This window comes from Stegostoma tigrinum, chromosome 3 (assembly GCF_030684315.1).
Source record: "Stegostoma tigrinum isolate sSteTig4 chromosome 3, sSteTig4.hap1, whole genome shotgun sequence".
Lineage (NCBI taxonomy): Eukaryota > Metazoa > Chordata > Chondrichthyes > Orectolobiformes > Stegostomatidae > Stegostoma > Stegostoma tigrinum.
Window position 1 is genome coordinate 16,364,247 of NC_081356.1, and position 19,488 is coordinate 16,383,734.

Sequence of the window (19,488 nt, forward strand, 5' to 3'; positions counted from 1 at the left end):
GTTGTTAGGTGGAGAGAAAGAAAGAGGCTATCCTTTTTCTCTCTAGAAGTTCGCCTTAGATAGGTTAATGATACACATGCCCTTAGCTATTTTTGGAACTCAGCACAAGAGGAAATGTACTGAGTGCATCTTACCATATTCAGTGTTCTATCAGCACTTATCAAAAAGTAATGCATGTAACAAAACACACAACTTATTACTCAATGTTAATCTGGTTTTCCCTTGAAGTCATCAGGTGGAGGGCAAAACATTGGGGCACCGATAACCATGAGGTTTTAATTGTTACCTTTCCTGTTCAATGATTAATTCAGTAGATACAGGGTCAGAGCAAACTCACAGCGCAGTAAAAATGGCAAGGAACTAGACACATTAAAAATGTAAACGACACTGTTGAATCAAAATCATCTGGACATGAAACGTTAGCTTGCCCTCGATCTGTGGAAGCTGTCTGCCGCACTGTTATCTCCACTGTTTTTGTTTTCAGTGAATCAAAATAGTGACAGATAGGGTTTCATTACAATATTCTAGCTCAGAAATAGTAGCAGGAGAGGAGAGTTTTGAAATATTCCAAACTAGAAATTGACTTGCCCCAGAAAAGGGCATGTGCAATTAACCCATACTGATGGGCAGCACACCAATTTCATGTTGTCTGATAATTATAATGATTTCTGTTTGCAGCCAACACTCCCAATAATACTCATTGACTGCAACCATCAGCAGAGGCCCAAAATCATTAATAACATTGCATTACCAGAAGCCAGCTAGTGCCTCATGGAGGGGAAGTGGTTTGTTGCTACAGCAGGCTGGGAGTTACTTTGCAACAAAATGCGTCCTGCAAAACACAGCAGAATGGTTGGCCATGGGATTTGCACATTTTCAGTCCCTGCATGGCACCAAAGGTTTTGAGCAGGTATGTCCTGTACCCTGAAAGGAACAAGAGGATCACACGCCACACAAAGACAGCAATGGGAAATGTTGGCCAGGGTCAGAAATAGCAGACACCAAGCCACAAGGACTTGGATGCAACGTGAGAAGCTTAATGATTTCACACAAGTGCTCAAGTCAGCGAATGTAATCTTCAGCACCATATCCCTGCCATTGCTCAATTCAACGCATCCCCATGGCTTACCTACTAACAGTGTAAATCAGTAAAGAACCATACCTGACATTATTTGCTTTACCTCACCCTCACACACTTGCTACTACTGCAAGCTTCAGGTCCACATCACGCAGCTTTTCACCACATTGCCAGGTATTCAACCACGACAAAAACAGAAATTGCATGAAAAGCTCAAGGATTGTGAAGAAGGGTCATTGGATCTGATATGCTAACTCTGCTCTCTCACCACAGATGCTGCCAGATCTGCAAAGCTTTTTCACCGATTTCTGCTTTTGTTTCTGCTTTCCAGCACCCACTGTTCTTTGGTTTTGTTACTAATCCAACGACAAAATTTAATCACTCAAATTTATAGCATGACATTGACAGTCACACTTCCCTCTGCCTTGAAAGGGAAGGTGGTTAACACTGGAGGCATTTGTAACCAACCAAAGTGGGAGAAATGTGTTTGCTTACTCAAACCTTAATTTAAGAAAAAGTGCTGGCCAAAGTGGGAAGGGTCATTGCTCAGGCTGTAGCCAATAATTGGGTTAAATCCATTGAAGATAATGATGATCCTCAAACTAAGTATTTCTAAACTTTTCTCAAGCTCTTCCCTAAATTCCACAGTTGCAGATGGTGTCAGCATTCACTTCTTACATTCTCCTCTCCCCTCATCACAACCCTGTCCCCTTTACATTTCAGGTACTCAAAATCTACAATCTGCTCAGGTAGCAGTGGAAAGGGAAGTAGACGGTGACAGTTAAGAGATTTTGTCAGTCTATTTCATACTCTGTCATTAACCCAGAAGCTGGCACTGCTAGAGGAGAGCAGCTCTGTAGAGGAATCTACATGTGGTGAGACACCAGACACCACTGCACAGCAGATTAGTAGAAAGAAAGGAGACAGGGGATGTCACACAGGGGCCCGCTGCAAAAGGATTCAGAATAAGGATACGAAGCTAAAGAAAAAGACTGATAGCTGTATATCCCAAAAGACTTGCTGAAATCCACCTGCTTCTCAACTTCTTGTCTGATAGGTGGAGTTAATGGACCAGTCCATCAAGATAAGTTGCACAGCTTGCAGTTTACAATGACAATTTTTGGTTTATGCTTTGCTGAGTACTTCAGGGTTTTACAAGGTAGAGGCATCCTTGCCTCCAACCACCACTGGTCCACTGGATCAGATTTCTTGCAATACCACGGACCTTGTTCTATAACTGGCCCATAGATGGAGAGCCAAGCTATGTTTTTAGTAGATAATCTTGTCATTCAGTAGCCAATTTTGTCAGAAGAACAGCAGGGAATTTCCAGACAATTACTGCATCATGATTGCTGCAAGGATATTAGCTATTTACTGATATTACTTAGACGGCACAGTGGCTCAGTGGTTAGCTTCATTGCACCAGGGACCCTGGTTTCAATTCTATACTTGGGCGACTGTCTGTGTGGAGTTTGCACATTCTCCCCATCTCTCGTTGGGTTTCCTTTAGGTGCTCTGGTTTCCTCCCTGAGACCAAAGATGTGTACGTTAGGTGGATTAGCCGTGGGAAATGTAGAGTTACAGGGATGGGGTAAGGTGTGGGACTGGGCAAAATGCTCTTTGGAGAGTTTATTCAACTCGATGGGCCCCATGGCCTGTTTCCACATGGATGCATGTTAAATACAACGCAATATGTTTACACAGATTGTACATATATAAAAGAGCCACAAAGATCCCAGCAGACCCCTGTCAGAAACCCCCCTCTAAAATTCTCTAAATGATTTTCCAGATAAAATGCTAGAATTTTTCTGCAATCAATGTAATCAAGGGCAGTAGCCACAGGGAGGTTTTACATTGTTTGACAGAAGTTTCAAATACAACATACAGAAATTGCATGATTGAAATTTTAAAAAAAACTGTACTTGAAATAACACTTTTTTCAACTTCAGAACATTTCAGACTGCTTCACAGTCATTGACAATTTTTTTTAGTTGTAATCATTGTTATAGTGTAGGAAATGCAACAGCCACTTTGCACATAGCAAGGTCCGACAAACATCTGTGAAATTTTTACAAGATACTATGTTTATGTGACATTGAGTGAGGGATACATATGTGTAAGGAGGAACCTGCGCCAAACTTCTTGCTTCTTCAGTTATGTCACGGATTTATTTCTGTCCGTGTGTTTAAAGAGTTGGTTATAGGAAAAATTAGCCAAGACAACAGAAAACTCCATTAAAGGATAGCACAAACTGTGGATGTTCGAGTCAGAGACAACACAGTGTGGAGCTGGATGTACACAGCAGGCCAGGCAGCATCAGAGGAGCAGGAAAGCCGATGTTTCAGGTCAGGTCACTTCTTCAAAAATAGGGAGGCAGGAGGGAGCTGGGAAATAAATAGAGGGAGGATGAATGGGGCTGGGGAAGGTGGGTGGGATGGTGATAGGTGGATGCAAGTGGGGGTGGGGGAGTGGGGATTGGTCGGTGGGAAGGGTAGGCCGGATAGGTGGGGAAGAAGATGGACAGGTTGTGTCAGGTCAAGGAGGCAGGGATGAGAGGGAGGTTTGGATGTGGGATGAGGCCGGGGGTGGGGAGATTTTAAAACTGGCGAATTCTGCGCTAAGATCTTCAGGCTGTAGGCTCCTGAAGTGGAATGTGAGGTGTTGCTCCTCCAGTTTCTGGGTGGCATCATTGTGGCACTGGAGGAGACCCAGGATGAACATGTCACCCAGGGAGTGGGAGGGGGAGTTAAAATGGTTCATGAACAGAAGGTGTTGTGGATTCTTGCTTACAGAGCATAGCTGCTGCACGAAATGGTCCCCAAGTCTGCGCTTGGTCTCACTGATAACAGATACAGTATCATCAGGATACATCAAGAGTAACGGATACAGTAGACCAGGTTGGATGAGGCTTGCCTGGTGAAGGTGCTGTTTCCAACATTACAAACAGCACTAAATGGTGAAATAAAATGCAAAAAATTAACAAAGTCAGAATACAACTCAAGTCATGCAGAGAAAATACAACAGAACCATCAAGAGTTTACTTATTCATTCCTAGTCTCTTTATAAAATTATATAATTTGGTGAATAAATGTAGAAAATTGTGGATTTAAACATTTATCATCCAGAGAGTGGTCTGTAAACAAGTACAGCAATATTATTGCACAGAAGGACTGCAGATCTGAAAATTGGGTACAGAATTCTGCACAGCCTAATCATGCTGATTTTTTTCCCTAGGTCTTCCTTTGACCCAAACAGAAGTTTGGAACAAAGCCTTGTATAATTTATGCAAGTTGCTTTCACCATTTTAATTCAACTCTTTCGTTAGTTGTTATGTATTTGTTGACACTTTAACCTGTAGAGAAAACGTTCGTAAGGTTGAATTAGCCATTTTGTTTTCTCTCTAGAACACTAAAACTGCAATCACCAAAATTACATTTTTTTCAAGGCATACCAAGGTAAGGACGATGCCAATCCATGGAGCTCCCAAGGAGAGCACAGTGAGTTGCTTTCTTGAACTGCTGAGATCATGTTGATGGTACACCAACAGAACTGTAAAGGAGCAATTCCAGGGTATTGATAAGTGTGATTAAATAGGCTGGCACATAGCTGGAGGTCTGAGTACCTCGAAAAGCCTATTTATGATTCACAGCTCACTTCAATGGATTCAGCGACACCAAGCCAGGTCATTTACTTCTTCACATGCTCCCTAATGCTGCAGAGGCCAAACACCCAGGTAGGTTGACAGCTACAAAGACAAGACTCAAAATCAGAGATGTAGTGGACAGCGAAGGAAGTTACCTCAGAGTACGACAGGAGTTTGATCAAATGGGCCAAATGGGCCAAGGGGCCAAGGAGTGGCAAGTGGAGTTTAATTTAGATAAATGTGAGGTGCTGCATTTTGGAAAGGCAAATCTGGGCAAGACTTATGCACTTATTGGTAAGGTCCTGGGGAGTGTTGCTGAACAAAGAGACCTTGGAGTGCAGGTTCACAGTTCCTTGAAAGTAGCTGCAGCTCGATGGAATAGCAAAGAAGGCATTTGCCTTTATTGGTCAGTGCATTGTGTATAGGAGTTGGAAGGTCATGTTGTGGCTGTACAGGACACTGGTTTGGCCACTTTTGGAATAGTGCATCTAAATCTGGTCTCCCTGCTGGAGGAAGGATGTTATGAAACTTGAAAGGGTTCAGCAAAGATCTACAAGGATGTTGCCAAGATTGGAGGGTTTGAGCTACAAGGTGAGACTGAATAGGCTGGGGCTATTTTCCCTGGAGCATCAGAGACTGAGCGACGACCTTATAGAGGTTTATAAAATCATGATGGGCTTGGATAGGGTAAATAGACAAGGTCTTTTCCCTGAGGTAGGCAAGTCAAATCTAGAGGGCATAGGTTTAAGGTGAGAAGGGAAAGATTTAAAAGGAATCTAAGGGGCAACTTTTTCACGCAGTGGGTGGTGCGTGTATGGAATGAGCAGCCAGAAGAAGTGATGAGGGCTGGTACAATTATAACATTTAAAAGACATCCATTTGGGTATATGAATGGAAAGGATTTAGAGGGATATGGGCCAAATGCTGGCAAGTGGGACCAGGTTTATATCGGATATCTGGTCAGGATGAATGAGTTGGACTGAAGAGTCTGTTTCCACACAATACACCTCCATGACTCTAAATAGTTTTCTCTAGAAGACTAGCAAATTGATGGCCCAAGTTTCCATGTTGTTAACTCCAAACTTTTTGTAATCACCGAACACAAGCAAGATATTAATAATGGTTAGGTGATGCATGGAAAAGAAAGCTATGTCCAGTCCAAATCAAGCCCATATTATTGACGCATGGAATCAGATCAGCTCAGCATAATTATAGCATTTGCTGGTTACTGGCCACACTCCAACCCCAGTTCACAGCTTGTTTCAATATCAGAAACAAATCAATGACAGAGATTGTCACGTGACCAAGCTTTTCCTGTCAAGTTTGGTTTACTGCTCACCCACTGCAGTTTTATTGTCCTGCAGACCTCATTACATTCTCCCTCATAAAATAAAGGAAGCAGGTCCAGATCTTGTTATACGTTCTGCATACTCTCGCCCGACTATACTTCAAAGTTCTTTTCATCGTATTGACCAAATTCTGCTCTTGTAAATACATAGTCATCACCTCATTAAAGCATCGATTTCTTGGATATCAGAGAGGAAATGGCCTCAAGGGGTGCAAGCCACAAAGAGACAGAAAAGGACAGACTAGGAAAGGAAGTGCAAAAATATTAAAGAGGTTCAGGTTTTAACTACACATACAGAAAGAAACTTCCTCCATCACTGAGATGAGGTCAAGATGCAAATTTTAAGTAATTGTGCACTGTCCAGGAATATCCAATACCCAAATGAACACTTTAAGTGAAGTAGTCCTGAATCATGGAGAACAGGGAAATGCAAGGTTCACTTATTATTCCCTGTTGACTTCACTAATATTACCAGAGGATAGCAATGGAGCACTTGATTTGGTCTCATTATTCCCAGAGGTGAAAATTCAGCAATCCATCACATAATCATGCATCAAAAAAACATACAGTTTGTATGATGTCATTTGGAATAAAACTTACTGACAAAATAACTATTTGAAAAGTTTGCAGAGTGGTTCATACTGACACAGGTATGGTTGCTAGCTCCCTTCAGTTGACAACAGAAATGCATTAAATCCTACACTAGACATTAAAGAGCATGTAGCAAATCAGTTCTCCTCTGCACATAAGCAAAACTGAGCACTCAGGTGTAAAGCATGGGCCAAAAGTGCAGAGGTTCACAATGTCATGTCTCTGAACTTTGTGCTGCCATGGTGGCTTAGCGGTTAGCACTGCTGCCTCACAGTAGCAGAGACCCGGATTCAATTCCACTCTCGGGGGATTATCCGTGTGGAGTTTGCACATTACCCCATGTCTCATGCCAAACTGCCCGTAGTGTCCAGCAATGTGTAGGCTAGGTGAGTTAGCCATGGAAGCGCAGGGGATGTGGAGTCTGGGTGGGATGCCCTTCGAAGGATTGGTATGGTCTCAATGGGCTGAATGGCCTGCTTCCACACTGTAGGGATTCTATGATCTGTGAAAGAGGAGTGTATGTGTTGAAATCAAACACAAATATGAAAGCAATGACATAAAAATAGCAAAACCTAAAATGCAAACCAAATGTGATGAAGGGTCTAGGCCCGAAACGTCAGCTTTTGTGCTCCTGAGATGCTGCTTGGCCTGCTGTGTTCATCCAGCTTCACACTTTGTTACAGTGATCCAATTGCTTTATCAGCAAATTAGGATAAGGAGAGTCAGTTAGCTCAGTTGGCTAGATGGGTGGCTTGCAATGCAAAGTGATGCGGACAGGATGGAATCAATTCCTATACAGGCTCGGGTTATCATTCTCCTTCTCAAACCTCTCCCATCATCTGAGACATGGTAACCTCAGGTTAAACTGCTACCAGTCATTTCGCTCCCTCCATTGACTCCTAACCTCATCCATACACTTGGTCACCTCCTTGAAAAAATTCCACCAGATCTGTTAGCTGTGACCTCCCCCTGACAAAGTCATGCTGACCATCCACAACTAAACCGTGCCTCTCTAAACGGACATTTATTTTTGCCAATAGTTTCCCTACCACTGACGTTCGACTCACTAGTCTATAGTTCCTGTTCTATCTCTACCACCCTTTCTGTTAAGTGGAACCACATTAGATCCTCTGGCACCCGTGCCCAGAGATGATTTAAACATTTGGGTCAGGACCCCAGGGAGACTCCCTCATCTCCCACAGTAATCCGAGATACGGGACATGGGAATCTGTCCACTTTTAAATCTACCAATGCCTCCAATGCCTGTTCGGTTCTGATATTAACCTGTGCAAGAGTTTCACAGCCCCATCTTTTCGAATACAGTACTTGCATCCTCCTTCCCCTGAGTAAAGACAGATGTAAGGTATACATCTAACACTCTACCAATGTCCTCCAGCTTCACACACGCATTGCCCCCTTGGTCCCTAATCAGCCACGTTCTTTCCCTGGTTATTCTTTTCCTCCCCCACCTTGATACATTTATGGACTATCTTGGATTTCTCCCTAAGATTGTCCACCAGCATTGTCTCAGGCCGCTTTTTTTGCTCTCCTAATTGCTTTCTTGAGCTCCTGCTTGGCACTTCCTATATTCCACCATGGCCTCTGTTATTTGGCTCCCTTTATACCTGCTATATGTCTCTAATTTGCTTTTTGTCCAATTCTGAATAATCTTAGTCATCCAGGATTCTCTGGGCTTGGTTTTCTTACATTTAACCCTAAAGGGAATATGTCAAGCCTGTGCACCGCTACCCCCACCCCCACCCCCAGTACTTTTTTAAAGCCCTCCTAACTGTTCTGCTGTAGATTACCCTAAAATAGTAGTTCCCAGAGATAATGGGAACTGCAGTTGCTGGAGAATCCAAGATAACAAAGTGTGGAGCTGGATGAACACAGCAGGCCAAGCAGCATCTCAGAAGCACACTCTATTTTGGCCAGTTCCTGCCTTATTTTAATAAAACCCACCTTACACCAATCCAAGATCCTTTTTTTGCAGACCATCTTTCTCCTTTCACAAAACAAATTTTAATTGTTCAGTATTGTGATTGCTATCACTAAAATGGTCCACCAGTGTCACCTTAAACGCTTGCCCAACTGCATTCCCAAGAAATAGATCCAGCACTGCACTGTTGCTTATGAGACCATTTACATATTGACATTAAAACTCTCCTATATACATTTCAACAAATCTGACTCCCCTCAGCCCTTATATCAAGATTCTCCGAGTTAATAGTGGGGTACTTGAAATCCCTAATACAATAGTCCTGGTGTTATTTTTACACACTATAGTGAACTGATTATATATCTGCTCAATTGTCCACTGACTGTTTGGAGGGCCTGATATATATGTAGTGTGACTGTCTCTTTTTTTCCTACATTCCACCCACAAAGCCTCATTTGACAACGCTTCCAAGATATTATCCCTCCTTATTGCAGTAGCTGACTCGCTAACTAATAAAACAACATCATCTCCACATTTGTAGCCTCCCCTCTTGTGGTTGAATATCCAATATGCTGCAATGTTAAACTGCCAGTCTTGTCCCTCCCTCGAACACAGCTCTGAAATGGCAACAGTATCACAGTTCCATGTGTAAATCCATGCCCTTAATTCATCGGTTTTAAATCAAATAATCCTGGCATTACAGTAGAGGCGATCTAGCTTCACCTTACTCCCTTAAAACACCACATGGCTTAATTTGTTCTGCCTTGCTTCCTTTTCTAAGTTATACTGTGCAGCTGTTGGACTAAAACACAGCCAAACTAGTTCAATCTCCTCCTAACAGCACTACAATCACTCTGGCAAGGACGTTGGTCCCATTCTGGTTCAGGCGCTGACCATCCCATTTGTAGAGACCCCAACTTCCCCAGAATTAGTCCCAATGATCCAAGAATGTAAAACCCTCCCTCATGCACCAACCCTTGAGCCACATATTCATCAGTTCTCCTATTTCTATGCCTAGTTTGTGGCACTGGGAGCAATCCTGAGGTTACAAACTTCATGGTCCTGCTTCCGAAATCTACTGTCTAGCTTCCCGAGTTATTAATGGAAAACTTAATTCTTCATTCTATCTATGTCACTGGTACCAATATGGATCAAGACCTCTATCTTATCACCAATGCCAATCAAGATGCCCTGCAACTGTTCAGTGGCATCGCTGAACCAAGAAGGAAACCCATTATCTTGGAGTCAAGTCTGCGGCCACAGACTCACTTGTCTGTTTCACTAACTGAAGAATTCTGTCTCACTATCACTCCCACCTTCTTGTTCCTCCCCTTCTGTGCAGTCAGGCTGCTTATGGTGTTTTTTAACTCATGAAATACTTTTGAAGAAAGAGAGGAATAATGACAGGCAGTTCACACAAACAGAAAAATAACAATGGGATAATTTGCTTCAGTGATGTTGGTTATGGAATACATTTGGAGCAGCAAATTTCCTGCTTCCTTTCAAGTGGTATCATTGCACTTTTTACAGCCATCTACTTGCAAACTTGATTTAATGCTCATCTGAAATTTGCATCTGTTTAAAGAGCATGACTGAATCTGCTGGACTTTGGCCAGCTTCATTGTCACTTTACTGATTACGCCTTTAATTTTCCAAATTGAATTCAAAACCTCAAACATGTGTCAAATTCGTATTTCCTGGAGTAGGAGTCACTGCACTACCTCACCCTCTGATTTGCTAATTGCAATCCAACGCTCCCAGTTTCCCATGTATTTACCAGGTGCAAAAGGTGGTGAGAAAGCAGGGCAGTTTGGGGGTACGCTTCACAGAATCAAAAGCCTATGCCAGCTTGGAGCAGGGGAAGAAGTGAAGAAGATTGTCACGCTTGATTTCCACACATCTGGATTTGTCGAGACATCAGCACGAAATATCAGCTGACTGAGTCCAGATGTGCTCCAGTAAAAACTGCATGACAGGTGCCAAATATCAATACATTACAGATGTATGAACAATGACAGTTCACCAAACGAACCATCAACTTTATGACACACACAAAGCTTGACAGACCAACGTGCAAGGCAGGTAACACATTGCTGATCTATGTGGCAATCACACAGTGCCCTTATTACCATTTGTGTGGCTGTGAGGCACTTTCCTTTGTACATCAACAGCAAGGATCACTGCTCTCGACTTGTGAAATGATGAGTAAGAAATAGCACACTCTTAGTTATTAGGCAGATCACAAGAAGTAGTAAAGGTTGGGGATGTTTGTTTGTGCAAAATAAACGGCTTCTCAAAATCAAGCAGAAATAAGTAAACTTGAAAATTATAAATCAGCTGTTGCTGATTGTTAATCATATTTAATTAATTTTTAAATATTGTTTTCAGGTATTCCCCGCCAGATCATCAAATGTAAACCCATCTGAGCTAAATTTAACACAGCTTCCTTTGGATGATAAATCATATTTGTTACACACATAAATCTGCTCCTTCTTTTCACATGTAATCTACAGTTGAAAGAACGTGCATTTACATAGTATTGTATACAACAGTTCGGGACATCCCAAATGTTACAAAGTTGAAGCCTACATACTTTTGAGGAATAGCTGCAGTTATAGGGATCTTGTAGGAAACACAGAAGCAAATGTTTATACGGCAAATGCTTAAGTCACCAGATCGTTTGTTTCGAGGTATTACTTTTAGGGCAAGGTCACTGGGAACAGACTTTCTGCTCTTCCTCAATATGGGGCAATGGGACCCGATGCAAATTTTACAGAAATACTGATTATGGTGTTCAATGATGCATAAAAACACAAGAAGCTGGATGGAATTGGTTATATGGCCATTTAATAAGACCATGTCTAGTACTCTGCTGCAAGTCTACTTCCCTTCTGTTATCCCAATCCCTTGATTCCCTTGGCCTGATTTAACCCTGCAAGTGAGGTCTGTGATGAGAAAATTTTTGGCAGGGAGTTATGGGGGGGGGGTGGGGATGTATTTGCTGTTCAGAGATCTGCAATCCAGGAAAGTGTGTTGGTGACCTACAACACAAGGACGAAGCCTATGAACTGTCAGCATCCACGTTGGTTACAATGAGGCATTATGCATGGGAAGGAAAGAGGGTCAAAATCACAGGTTGAGCCAGGGGTTCCCACAGTGGTCAAGTGGTCATTGATCACGGGACAGGTGTAGAATCAGGAGTCCGCTGCTAATGTGTCTGCTTCCACCACCTCCATTGGCAGAGTGTTCTAGGCACCAACCACCCTCTGTGTGAAAAGCCTTCCCTGCAACTCTCTCCTAAACTTTCCCCGCTCTCAGCCTGAACCTGTGCCTTCTTGTAGTGTACCATTCCACTCTGGGAAAAAGCCTCTGACTATCCACCCTATCTATGCCCTTCATAATTTTGTAAGTCTCTATCAGGTCGCCCCTCAGCCTCTGTATTTCCTGTAAAAACAATCCAGGTTTATCCAACCTCTCTTCATAACAAAAACCCTCCAGGCCAGATAAATATTCCCTGTACCCTCTCCAAAGCAACCATGTCCTTTTGGTCATGTGAAGACCAGAACTGCATGCAATATTCCAAATGTGGCCTAACGAAATTTTTATCCAGCTGTAATATATCTTGCCAATTTTTATATTCAATGCCCAGGTGATAAAGGCAAGCATACTATATGCCTTCTTGACCACCTTATCCACCGTTGTTGCCACTTTTAGGGATCTGTGGACCTATACGCCCAGGTCCCTCAGTATGTCAATGCCTCTACAGGTTCTGTCATTTACTGTATAACTCAAACCTGAATTTGATCTTTCAAAGTGCATCACCTCACATTTTTCTGAATTAAACTCCATGTGTCATTTCTGTACCCAAACCTGCAACCTATCTGCATCCCACTGTATTATTTGATAATCCTCCTCATTATCTGCAAATCTACCAATTTTAGTATCATCCACAAACTTACTCATCAGATCACCTTCATTTTCCTCCAGGTCACTTACATACATTGCAAACAACAAAGGTCCCAACACAGATCCCTGCAGAACACCACTCGTTACTGATCTCAATTCTGAAAAGTACTCTTCCACCGCTACTCTCTGTCTTCTATGACCAAGCCAGTTCTATATCCATCTAACCAGCACACTCTCGGTCCCATGAGAGACTACCTTTTGTACCAGTCTGCCATGAGATACCTTATCAAAGGCTTCATTAAAGTCCATGTAGACAGCATCCAGTGCCCTTCCCTCATTAATCATTCTGAATGAGGTCCCATCTGTGATGTCTAAGTTAAGAAACCAGTCATTCTCTTATGCCATCGACTGCCAACCAACCTTTCCTGGTCAGCATATTCACTGGGAGGATCTGCCATTTCCATGAGCTATGTGGTTGACCTTATCAGAAACCCCATAAGCCGGACCTGAGCTTTTTGTTCACATAGCAATCTTAATGTTGAGATGGGGCACATCATAGCCATCCAGCGGGATAATGGCTACCCTGATTAGTTCAATTCTTACTCTAATAACCTGCAAATTGATATTAAAAGAAGACATGGATATGTGAGGTATCTCAAAAGTTTAAGCATCAGGCAAATTTAGCTGCGACGATACAGCAACGTGAGTGGTTTTCTATCAAGCCAAAAAGAAATCCTGCCTATCATGCAGATCAGTCATGTGGTACAAGAATTTCAATGCGGGTGTGATTTTTTATGTAGGCCATACATCCCAAAGTCTGGTGGATAATATCAAACAGCACAAGCCCTTAGCTTTCCACAACAGGCAAGGTTCCTACTATACCTATTGAGCCCATACTTACAAAATTCAAGGGCGAATATTTAAATAGGATTGAGATATTGAACAACATTTGCTCAATAATCCTGAGAGTCAGAATTATGCTGACAACCAACATTGAGACTATAAAACAGGCTTGCAGTGTGGCATACTTGTGTACACTTTGTGTTTTAATACACACAGTCACGTTTTTTTGCAGATGGAAAGAACATGAATATACTGCATCTGCTCCAACTCAATAAAATATGTGACAGACTTTCACAATGTTGTGACCAATCACAGTCAGTGTACTTGGTTTAAAACAAACAAAGTTTGCTGGTTAACTGTCAGTCATCATTGAACTGGTGCGTTCGCCATGGCAACTCCTCCAACAATTGCATTCCAATTGTCAACCAGTCAGCACTCTGCTCTGGTATAGTATAAAGATTATTTTGCTTTTACATTATGACAATCAAAGAATCAAGTAAAAGTTTATTGTACTCTTTAAGGCAAGTGCTTTCATTTATAGCTAAAGAGACCAGAACTATGCACAGTATGCTAAATACGACCTCAGCAAAGCTCCCTGTTGCAACAAGATTTTCTTAGTCTTGTTTTCTGACCTCTCATTCCCCCAGTGAAATAAATGAGGACTTAAAATGTGCCTTCTTAATCACTAAAACTGCATTTCAATTGTTGTATTTGCATAAAAAGGATACCAAAATCTTTCTGAATACCAATGTTCACCAGTTTGTCATCTTTGAACAAAAATTCTAAAGTGAATTGTTCCTATTTTCCTCCATTATATTTCTTGAGCATTCTTCTTACCTGGTCTATAATCCTTTGTACTTTGTCTTCCTCACAGCTCACTTCCACACATAGCTTTTTATCATTGTGGCTGCATCCAAGGGTGTTACATCAACAGCAACTTGCATTTACATAGCAGTTACCAACTAATAAATCCCAGGTCATGGCAGAAGGATTATTAAACAAAGCTGACACATCAGGAGACAGAACATGGTTGACCAAAAATGTGGTCAAAGAGATAGATTTCAATGCATCTTCAAGAAGAAAAGATAAATAAAAAGTGAAATTGTTTCAGAAAGGAATTCCAGAGCCAAGGACGTGGGAAGCTGAAAGCTTGGCTGCTAACAATCAATTGAGCAAATGCCAGGATATGCAGAATTGGAGGAGCTCTTAGAAGGTTGTTGGGTTGAAGGGCTGGTAGAAATCACACAAATAAGGACAGTCAGACCATGGAAGGATTTGAAATCAAGGATAAAAACCTTAAAGGAGCCAACAACCAACACAAATGACCAAGTAGTGTTTCAGGGTAAATATCTGGCTATACGTAGTCCCGTTTTGGATAACCTCGTGTTATGGATGGTAAAAGGTGGGAGACCAGACAGTGAAGCATTGAAATGGCTGAGTCGAGGGGAATTATGAAAGAGCTGAGGTAATCACAGAGACATAAATATATATTTTGATGGTTGTGTCCAGCGATGTATTTCACAGCTTTCTGATTCCACTAATTTTTTTTTAATTGCAGATGCAACCGTATGTTCTGTTGGTTGATTTACAATAAAGCTTTCTATTCTATTTGTAACTAAATATGAGCTGAGAACTTCACTCCAGATGAGTCAAATTACCAAAGGATCAAGTTTTTCAATTTCTCTTTAATGTTTACCAACTCGTTGCTGCAACACCTAAACCAGTGAAACTTCATATATTGCATTAAGACTTTTATTAACTTCATTCCAAATGAAAGAAAGCTACGCTCTGAAAAGATGGATTGTATCGAAAATTGTGAATTCAACTCTGGAAGTGATAAATAAAAATGTGCAGTTTGCAGATGCCACTTTTCACCACTCAGACATCAAGCATTCAAAATCTCTCACACAGCTTGAAAGTACATATTTATTTTAACTTGCTCTTCTGAAGTCTCTCTGCAGTGTTTTTAACTCAGGCTTACTAGTTGTAAGTTAGACAGCATCGATGGGCTTCCTGACTAGTTATGGACTTCATTAATGGTGAGAAATAGTGAAGTGGGCCACCAACATGGTAATAAGGTCTGCCGGTTAAAATTGGCACGATTTCATGTTTCCAGAGGGTACATTCGGACAGTAATTGCCTCCTATGATTTCGTACTGAAAACTCGCTGAGAATTAAAATTGACCTCAAGGTTTCAAATCAGTTCCGCACAGAGAATGCAGTGTTCTGTCAAACTGAATAGGGTTGGAACCATTCTACAAAAAAAAATCAGCTGTGCAAAAGGGTACATGTCTGCCCAAGCCAATGTGGTTTTCAGTGATTGAGGCAGACTTGAATACAAAATAACAAACATCATAGATGTACAGTGTGTCACACAGCAGAGCACCCAGGACGTAAAAAGAAAAAAATCTTTTACTTCCCGCCAACATGCTAAAACAAGAAGAAAAAAGCAGAAAAAACAGCATTACAGCAAAACCTGAACTTAAACGTGTTGAGCTTAGATTACAATAACTGCACTAATCCATTCAGTGCATTACTGAGCTAGACCATGTACAAAGATCAAAGGTGCAGTCTTGATCTGTAGAATTAACTGTTCCTTGAAAGCAGTATAGGTCTCAGTCCTTCAGCTATAGAAGGAATAATCAGCAATGTTGTTGTATCTGACTGCACTCCAATAATATCCACTTAAAGGGTGAGCAGGAGAGGGTTATATTCAAGGTTATATAGTGTGCCAACATTCACTGGCAAGGGTCTCTCACAAGCAAAGGCAACTTGGGTGAAGTTTGTTCATAAATCTAAGGAATCAATATCTACAGGGGAAGGGGTACATATGAAAAAGAAGAAAAATCATGTTTATCCTTTAAGGCAAAGATAACCATCTACAACATCTGGGGTGTTTGGGAGTGTTTAAGTGGGTATCTAAGTGACTACTGGGGCCAGATAGGGCTCAGAAGGTTCTGAAATTGGAACCAGATATCCCAACAATTGAGATTTAGACAAGTTACTGGTTCAGGATGAGTTCACATTGCATGTTCTTTCCAAGTCTGACCTGCTTATGTTTGAGGAAGATAGCAATGTTTTTTGATTGCACCAGATCCTAGGTGAGCTTCTACGAAGAACCAAATTCAGGGTCAAAGCTCCCAACTTGAGCCTTCAGAGTTTTCTTGTAAAACTTCCTTTGACTGACATGCAAGAACATCCTAGCCTCCAGCTCTCCACAGAAGACTCACTTTGATAAATGAATTTCAGCCATCATGGCAACCTAATCAGCCAAATTTAACTGTTATGGGCTCGGGGTGTTTTGCAGGTATCTCAAAGCATTACGAAAATGCAAATATGGCCAGATATTTCAATGTATAACACATCACTATAAATACAAGCTGTTACAGATTTCATTGCAAGCCATTATTGTAACAGATGCCTCCACTACAGGTTTACCATGCAAATTCTGGGATCACAGTGTGTTCTGTCACTCATATTCTAACCCTTTCAAACCTTATACATCTCACCCACCACACCGCATTGACCTATTATTATTTCACATGCAAATGCCTGGCCTTTTGTCCTACCATCCGATCTGCAGAAGCTTCTGAAGGCAGCTTAAATGAAAGATTCTTGGCAATGATGATGGTACATGGCTCAAGCACTGCACGCATAGCACACGATGAGCAGGGCTATAGATTGCTTCAAAGACTTTTCATTTGGTAGGCAGGCTAACTCCTCTTTATTCCCAGATTGATGTTAAGAGGCTGCCGAAAGCCATACTTGCATGGCAAATCTTCCCTACATCGCGTTATCAACACAGACAGCTCGAGAGAGAGAGAGAGAGAGAGAGAGTGGGGATGCTAAGACTATCTGTTGCAGACAGGTTCTGGTCATTACCTGAAAACTTGTGCTTGAGATAAGGCTTTCCTGGAGCAGGCTGATACATGACTTCTGTCTTCTCCGTGCTGATCATAGGGCTAATGTTGTTTCATGCATTGGAGCGCAAATCCACACATTACACCACCAATCCAGCTCTGAACCAGCACAGTTACCATCAAACAGGAAATCACAAAGTGTGTCCCTGGAGACCTTGGTCTTGTCCTAAAGTCATCTCAGATTGAGCAGCTTCCTGTCTATGCTGTATTTAGTTTCACTCCCAGTATCATCTTCACGAGAGACAGCAGACAGCATGGAGGAGAGAATACGGAGAGGATCGGCACCAGCACACAGCCATAATGAGCTCTGTTAGTAATTGAAAATGAATCAGAAGTCTCACTCTTCTCCAGGACATGAGCCAGCATGCTGTCAACAAGACTGCTTTTGAAATGATTAAGTAAAAACACTATTCCAGCCAAAATACAGCAAAACTACATTTGGTCCAGCATCAAACAGCTTTTGGGTCACATTTAAATTTGCATTTATATGCAGCATAAATTAGTTGAACTATATTTCTGAATATTCCGCTTAGAAGCAACCACACAGCAAATAGGTTACCTGTGATGTATAATTTGACTCAGATGAGCAAGCAAACTTCAGGGTTCACATTGTAGCTGTGATTGTGTGATCGCCTTCCTTGGGGACAAAGATCTTGGCTATTCACCCTATCCATGCCCATCATGATTTTATAAACCTCTACAGACGTAGATTCTTTACTCAGAGAATGGTAGGGGCACAGAATGCATTGTCAGAGAGGGTCGCTGAGTCAGCCTCATTAGGGGCATTTAAGCAGCTACTAGATAGGCATATGGACGATAGTATAAGGTAGGGGTGGAGTTGGATAGGCCTTAGGTTTAGGGTAAAAGTTCAGCACAACATCGTGGGCCGAAGGGCTTGTACTGTGCTGTACTGTTCTATGTTGTATGTATTGAAACAAATTGTGTCCTGTTCTTTCTTATGGTACCTTCAATCTATGTACTAGATAAGATCTCCACTGATAATTGTTTCTGTGGGCAATTAACCCTTTGTTTTGAACTCTAGTCAATTTGATTTTCATTCAGTATAGATGATTTCCTTGTATGTCATCTCCTACTGTGGTGCTTTGGTTGTTGCACTCTGTAGCATTTCTCTGCCATGCACTTTTTGCTGAACATTTATTCCCCAAGGTAACTTCTGGTGAGGATAGGAAGTTATATTTTGAACTTCCTTTTCATACTCTGGCAGTGGTAATCCGCACAATAATTTGATGGATCAGTAGTTTAAGAGTGATATTTGGAAGTCATCAGTCTGCTTTAAGGGTGATTTGATCATTCTGACTCCTCATTCCAGTTTAGCATTAGATTGACGATATCTGGGAAAACTTGAGATATTTCAATTCATTTTTTCTGTGAAATGAATGAAGTAATCATTCACAAATATTTGGTCATTGATACAAATTAGTCTGCTATTGTATGTATCATGAACATTTCTTTCAATGCTGTAATTACTGTTTTATTAATAGTTGCCTAAAATTACTTTTCTAGATGGCTTGAGGTAAACCATCTATGGCAATCCAGTATGAATTGTCTTTGAAGAACAAATCCACTCCCAGATGTACCACAGTCTGATTGGAAATTTGGATGTTATTGATGGTCCTCTCTGCTCTGGTCTGTGCATTGTCATCATAGAATCATAGAATCCCTACAGTGTGGGGACAGGCCCTTCGACCCAACAAGTCTACATGAACCCTAGTGCATTCCACCCAGATCCATCCCCCTATAATCCACCTAATCAGCACATCCCTGAACACTATGGGCAATTTAAGATGACCAATCCACCGAACCTGCATATCTTTGGACTGTGGGAGGAAACCGGAGCATCCAGAGACACGGGGAGAATGTGCAAACTCCACACAGAGTTGACGAGCTGGAATCGAACCCACGTTCCTGGAGCTGTGAGGCAGCAGTGCTAACCACTGAGCCACCGTGCCACCCTAGGTTGTGCCGACCACAATCTGAATTTTTTTTCAATATTTTTGGAAAATTCAGACCAACAGATTGTTGACAGAATTTGAGTTCCATGTTTTGTTATGTACATGTCCCTGATGTAACTTTACTCTGCTGTCTTCTCAGAGTGAGACTGGAATCACTAGCTTCTCATTGAACATGAGGATGTTCTCCACAATTTGGCCCATATCCTTATAAACCCTTCCTATTCATATACACATCCAGATGGCTTTT

The 19,488-nt window shown here is 41.7% G+C and overlaps 1 protein-coding gene across 4 annotated transcripts in view; it reads right to left on the reverse strand.

Annotated features, from left to right (window-relative positions):
* The window catches only part of LOC125450919 (A disintegrin and metalloproteinase with thrombospondin motifs 3), a 223,626-nt gene that overhangs the window by 138,429 nt on the left and 65,709 nt on the right, over positions 1–19,488 (reverse strand). Inside the window, exon 1 of one of the 4 annotated variants that reach the window (XM_059643498.1) lies at positions 17,231–17,522. The exons of the other annotated variants lie outside the window; for them this stretch is intronic. Within the exon in view, the coding sequence (XP_059499481.1) occupies positions 17,231–17,306 (76 nt within the window). The 5' untranslated portion in view covers positions 17,307–17,522. Of the gene's footprint in view, positions 1–17,230; positions 17,523–19,488 lie in introns of those variants that run through there. 4 annotated transcript variants of the gene reach the window in all.